Below are 6644 nucleotides of genomic sequence, written 5' to 3' on the forward strand. Positions count from 1 at the left end.
CATTAAAACCTATCAAATGACACGGGACCGTACAATAGATTGCGGAAACACTTTCGCACTGGTGACAGACTAAAGAGCATGCGTGAAACAGATAAAAGTGAAATCAAGCTCAAGGACTATTGGAGCTCCAACCGTTCACCTGCATAAACAGAATTAGCAGTAAAACAACTTAATACTTAAAAGTGAGGATTAGCTGACATTGCAGAGTTTACCACCCGGAAAGTTGTAGGAAAAGCTACTGATTTTTTTACCATTTACACTAGAAGACTAAGGATCTAAGCTTAGTCGGCAATTCAAGTACTATTGCAGAACCGATTTTCAAGTTCTTGAACTGAAATCCGGAGAATAATTTACTGAGATGTTGAAGGAAAGTACATGGGTGAGCACAAAGCTTATTGTTCATGTTCAAATACTCAAGAAGACACAACAGGAGATGACTCAACTCGATCTAGTTAACCGTATAAACCACGTGAAATGTGACGTGTTGTGACAGATAAAACAAAACCTACAGAATGACAACCTACTTCACAAACATAATAAACCATTTTTCCATGAACCAAAATCGTCTCTTATCTCACGGGACTCCGCGTCATACCCAAATGTACAAGCCATTCGCATGCTTTTGAACAAATAATTAGCAGATGCCAAAACGTGATTTAAAGGCATTGTCTCCTTGTCCAGCATCAAAGCATCAGTCCTCCGGTTGACATTTCTGATGAGTTTGCTGGCTTCCTCTCAGTTCACCAACTAATTCAACGTGTGACAATGTGACATTCTCTAACGTCGGCTCTGAATAAGATAAGGAAAGATTTCTCAGAGCCTAGGTAACATAGTTAATGAAGTAAATCCAACTAGAAAGCATGGCAACTAAAAGGAATTCACACCAGTAACTAACAATGATCTACAAATCTTTTCACGACATCCTCAATTTGTGCATTTTGATAAATGATTAGTCTGAGTATCTCCGCTTCGACATTTTACAGCAAGAACTTTGTCAAATAAATCATGCTGTGCCAACTGAAAACCTCTGCTGACTTTAAAAATGCAAAGTTGATGTCACATGGATAAGGAAAACATTGTTGACCAACAATTAGCTGAAAATATCTCCTAACCATATGGGTGCCTAACTTCCTAAGGAAGAGTTCATGATGGTCATGCAAGGGAATGTTAATAAGAGCTTTTCAATTTTGCATATCGCCTGCCACAAGTAGATGCCTGTCCTTGATATGTGGGTTCTATGCCAAATATGCAAATAAAATATCATCATATACTACTTATGAGAAGAGTATTCCACCCAATTCGAATGACCAATTTCATAAGTATGAACAAAATGCCGAAAAAGGCATAATTGATAAGAACAAAATTAACCTTCATGGTGCAGCACTTTGATTGGAAACATTCGTATCATCTTTCTTTTCTGTTGCAATATTGTCATCTTCTAAAGCACTGGAGCTATATGCAGATTCACTGGCTTTCTGTTGAACAGCAAGGCTTTGTCCAGAACAAGTCACTTGATTACCATCAATAGTTGTTTCTGTGGGTTTCTTCATGTCCTGCTCTGCAGGGAACATTGAGTCAACACACCCTCCATCTTCCTCTTTATTCTTCGAATCATCGTCAGAATCATCATATTCCAAGTCGCGTAAGATTTCTGGAAGAGTGATGCCAACATCCTCTGCAAGCTTCATTCCCATCTCAATATCTAATTTCTCTTTTGAACTCATAATGCCTTCACCGAAGTTTGGAGTCACCACACCCACATCATCTTGTTCCTCTACCACAACAAATGCACGGAAATTGTTCATTGAAGGTGGGATCTTAGAGAAGAAAACTTCCCTAAGGTTTCCCATGACCCCCCTGTTGTAGGGGTTCTCCTTTTTATCGTAGCGGTAGCGGAAGTTCTCATAGGTGGTCTGCACAAGCAGAAGAATTGAACTTTAGCAAGATTAATTCATAGTACGTGCATAATTACCAAAAAAAAAAAATTCATAGTAAGTGCACATTTGGACGTCGGTTTGAGAGGGATAGAAAGATCACCTGATTTGTGCAAATCAGATAGGAGTGGAAAACTGTCAAACCACCGACGAACCAGACAGCTATGAAGCAGTAGATAATGAGAAAATCTGACAAGTAATCATTCGACATAGCCTTCCAGATAGACTTTTTTGCTCTTTTCAGTTGAAGAAGGTCGATCCAAGAAAATGCAAACACATATATGCACAACACGGTTGAAGTTGAAACAAACATGAAGAAGAATCTGTAATTACGCTGCTCCAAGAAGGAAGATAAGAAATGTTAGCTAATAGGTGGAAAGACTGGGGGAGCGTGAGGAAAAGTATTTTCAAGTGGAACTTAGATTTCATATAAATACCAAACAACGCATCTATCCATCCATGACCAGCAAAAAGCATGTAAAACGAGTATGACTCCAGAAGACGATCCCCTCCTAATGAGGCTTCGTATCACTTCCCCTAATCGAGGAAATGCAGTCAATTGTCTCTTGTAGAAATTGGTTACAAATGCACAGTGTTGCTCTTCGCATGTAAATGTGCATACTTTTGTTCATAACTTCTTATGGAATCTATAATGGATCTTCCTTCAGTGATCATCAATAAAAGAGATTGACTTCTGATGTCGGTTTTTTTTTTTTTTCTTATAGCAGATATAGATCCTAGTGACATCAATCTTGAACTGATAACACCTAACTAGGATAGAATCAGTTGTAGCGAAACAATGCACTAGACAGACCGATCTAGGCTTGAAAGTTTCATTACACATGAAAAGACAGTGCATTGGATAGGAGGTACTGGGAGATGCAACTTGTCACAGGACTAACTATAAGATATCATTGATTCAAGTTCCACGATTATTAACGAGCAAAGAATCTTCAAGACTTCAAGTTACCTCATTGTACTCTTGCCAGGTACAACTTAGTTAAGATTGAACAGAAACAAGAAGGAAAATATGACAACCCATCTACACTTGCAACAACAGGTCATATTGACTTGGTATATCAGCCCGAATATGAACCTTTTTCTTCTAGGTTTTTAGATGCTTGGCTCAGAATTACTTACTATTCCAATGCACTGGCCAACCCATGGACAATGATGGTCAAATCTCTGGACGCAATTGTTGCAGATTGAGCAATGAGAAGCACGAGGAGGACGAAACAGCAAGCAAGTATCACAATACTTCACTTTTACTGCATGACCATTCACAATCACATCCTTTGTTCGGGGTAGTTTCATATGAGGTGTTCTCCCATTAACCCACTCCATTGATGGGGTAGTGACATCACAGGCTTCGTCTGATTCAGGAGGCTTAGAATTTCTAGGGACTATCCCAGGATCTCTAGCAGAAGTGATAAAAAGAAAAAATAAATCCTGCATGAAAATGTGTAGTATGAGTCAGTGAACAAATCCGCAACAGGACATGCCTGACTGAGAATCAAAGTCATCAGTATTCACATGGTAAATGTGAAGAATTTGTCCAGTAAAAATATTAAACCACATGAAAACACCTCCTGCAACAGCAGCACATAAAGTTCCAGAGATGCAACATCACTTAGATTCTAGAGAGAGAAATCCTCTCCACGTAACGCCAAAACAGGACGCATTCTCTCTTATAACTTTTTGTTTCAGAATTTCTGTTGCATAGTTAAAACCCAGAGAAATAAGAGAAAAGGTATATACTGTAATGTGTCAAGAAGTTACATGTTTCTCTATCTGAAGATCTGGTTCCTCAAATTCTTGTCTTGTAGATACTAGAAGGCATTGCTCGAGAGCTGGATGGCACCGACAGAATATATTTTTCCGTCAAGCTTATTTAATAAATTTTTTCAGATATCTAAGGTTACCCAGCAAAACTGATGGGAAAAAAAAAATTCTTACCTGCTGAAAAAAACATTAACATGCAATAGGATATTGAAAACAAACTTCAATTTCTCAGTGTGACCGAAGCTCTAACACACATACCAGAACAGCGAGAATCAAACCACCAATCATTGCAGGCAATGCATAGGGATGATCTTCGATTTTGGAATGGGCTCTCGTGCAGAAAGCAATCGCAGGGCCAGCAATAAGGAGGGTTGAAAGCAACAGGGACGCGACATCAGGCCCGAAAATCAACCTCCCTTGGCAGAAAAATCTCTGACCCAGAGAAGGGAGAAGAAAGAAAAGAGACAAAACAGTATTAGACATTGCCAAACGGTATCATTAGTTCTGAAGTTTCAGGATCCACAAATCATATAAAGATTTATTGCTCCCAATCCTCATTCTGCGTTGCGCCGTCTCAGGCGATTTCAAGACCGCTAGCAAATTTCACCCAAGGAACAACAAGTCCCTCCACATAAACAGTTGACACTACAAGATGGTTAGTGACTAAACATACCGAACAATAGTCAATTAATGTGCAGAGGGACGGTACAATCGACTACAAATCCAACAAGAACAACGAAGCACCCTACTCACACAAACAGACAATTCGCTGATCCAAGACAAATTACAAGAAGGATGAACACATTCCACTGCCTGAACAAACTCCGAGTTCATTTGATGAATCACAGAATCGAAAGCATCATCACAAGGAACATAAAAGGCGACACAGAACAGTTCACGCGCCAAAACCCAGCATTGAAATCGGACGAACTCAACTGCGTCAAACAGCACCAGCTCCGGATAAAGTAGAAGTGCATTGGAGAGAGAGACTCACATTGCTTCCCCTCCAGACCTGATAGAGCCTCCTGGGCTTGGCGTCCTGTGCCATTCTTTGCGAGAAAGATATCGACTACAACGAGGCTGCAGATAACACACTCTCTCCCTCTTTCTCAAAACTTTCTCTGATCGTCGTCTTCACAGGGGAAAGCCTCGCAAGAAACGGAAGGAAAGAAAAAACCGAAACTTATCCAGAAAAGATCATCGAAACACGACTCCAAAAGACGACCCACTTCCGAATTTCAAAACTTTGTACAACATGGCCCTGACAAGAAACTCAGCAAAGCTGGAATCGAGAGAGACAGAGAGACAGAGCGAAATCTTATTCAAATCGAATCGAACAACAACAAAAAGAGAACAAAAACCAGCGTCCGTCACTGGTCTCGCACCAACCCCCTCCTCTCCTTCCTCTTCCTCTTCCTCTTCTTCTTCTTCTTCTTCTTCTTTGTGGCTGCGAGAAGGAACATACCATGATCTTGTCACATTAGCATCTCTCTCTCTCTCTCTCTCTCTCTCTGTCGAGCGATGCAGAGAGCGATGAGTTCGGTGAGGGGCGGAAGTTTCAATTTTCTCGCGGGTCTTATGCGCCCCTTTTTTTATTTAACTCGTTTATTATTCTATATCGTTTGAATTTCGACCCCCAAAAAAAAAAAAATCATATAACAAGACACTTGATTTGTATTGCAATAAATAGGTCATAAACAAATTAAATGGATCTATCTAGGTCTGATCGTTTATAACCTAATTCAATCTCGACCTGACGGGGTCTAATAAATGATCCATAAACTTGAGTCGAACATAGAATGCAATACCTAAATTTTATCTCAATGGGCAATGTGATCCGTGAATTTTTAATTTATTCAATATAGTTTATGAACTTTTATTGTATGTTCAATTTAGCCTCCGAACTATAAGAAAAATGCTCAATATTATCCTTTTAATGCTATGACAATATTGATTATTTTTAATATAGTTCATGGATTACATTGAATATGTACCAAAAGATTGGAGACTACATTAAACAATTTAAAATTTCATGGACGGCGTTACTTATTAGGCTAAAATTCAGAGATCACATGACATATCGAGCCAAAGTTCAGAAATAATTTATATCGTTTTACTTTGAATTTCGGGATTTATGGAAAATGAAATAAATAAAATTATTAGCGGATAAACAATTAATAAAAAATCAAAAAGTATACGCGTGTTTCCGCTGGTCCACGGAGCATTGGTGGTGCCCCTCCAACAAACGTGCCATCACATTCCCAGCTCGCATGTTCTTCGATTTTGTATTTTATTTTGTCTCGATCCGATGTTGTGTCTCTTTTATTTTATTTTTTTCATTAACTTCTTTTAATAAAAGTCATCAAAGCGCATAAACGATGGGGATGTCCGACCGGTTTGTCTTTTCGCGTTTGATCCGCTTGAAACGATGAAGACAAAATGGCTGTCGAGACTTGGAACGAGCGGGAAGTTCTGTTATTATCGTTGATCGTGGGAGGGTGGGAATAAGAGGAAATAAAAATTAGGATTGATTGAGACAAATTTTTTTTTTCTTGAAAAAGCCGAAGAATTTATTCCATTGTAAGTCTCGAAGCGCCGCCCCCCACGACGGATTTATCCCGAACGTAACTCTCGTCTAGCAAAAGAACCTCGGACCGCCCCTTGGACCCAAACCTGCCCTCCGGTAGCACTCCGTCCAGTACCCCCCGTCGAATGGCATACGTGTGTGTCGACACGCGCGTAACGGACATCTATAAGATGGATTTGACGTGGAGAACGGTGGTTTCCGGCATGAAAGATCCACATGCCTTGGAACGCACGCATATTGAGCGGATACTAGACGGAATGCTATCGGGTTGTAGGTTTGCGTACGTGGTATCAAAATTTTTGGAAATTTCTTACGAGGTCCTAAATCCATTATACTTGTGC

At 39.7% G+C, this 6644-nt stretch overlaps 1 protein-coding gene across 1 annotated transcript; it reads right to left on the reverse strand.

Annotated features, from left to right (window-relative positions):
• Window positions 1-323: 323 nt before the first annotated feature.
• LOC115737778 (probable protein S-acyltransferase 4) lies at window positions 324-5291 on the reverse strand. Its single transcript, XM_030670116.2, has 6 exons — window positions 4711-5291; window positions 3975-4148; window positions 3075-3383; window positions 2038-2268; window positions 1369-1913; window positions 324-789 (listed from the first exon to the last, which is right to left on the reverse strand). The coding sequence occupies exons 1-5, from the start codon at window positions 4762-4764 to the stop codon at window positions 1371-1373; spliced, it is 1311 nt and encodes a 436-aa protein (XP_030525976.2). The 5' UTR covers window positions 4765-5291; the 3' UTR covers window positions 324-789; window positions 1369-1370.
• Window positions 5292-6644: the final 1353 nt, after the last annotated feature.

Source organism: Rhodamnia argentea, chromosome 7 (assembly GCF_020921035.1).
Source record: "Rhodamnia argentea isolate NSW1041297 chromosome 7, ASM2092103v1, whole genome shotgun sequence".
NCBI classification, from domain to species: domain Eukaryota; kingdom Viridiplantae; phylum Streptophyta; class Magnoliopsida; order Myrtales; family Myrtaceae; genus Rhodamnia; species Rhodamnia argentea.

What these genes read in the sequence shown, in the direction of transcription:
- LOC115737778 (XM_030670116.2), bottom strand. Translation starts at nt 4,764, where the DNA reads ATGGCACAGGACGCCAAGCCCAGGAGGCTCTATCAGGTCTGGAGGGGA. An exon ending in GTTTGATTCTCGCTGTTCTG is followed by an intron (nt 3,384 to 3,974) that starts GTATGTGTGTTA and finishes ATTTTCATGCAG; the next exon opens with GATTTATTTTTTCTTTTTAT. An exon ending in ATCTGATTTGCACAAATCAG is followed by an intron (nt 1,914 to 2,037) that starts GTGATCTTTCTA and finishes CTGCTTGTGCAG; the next exon opens with ACCACCTATGAGAACTTCCG.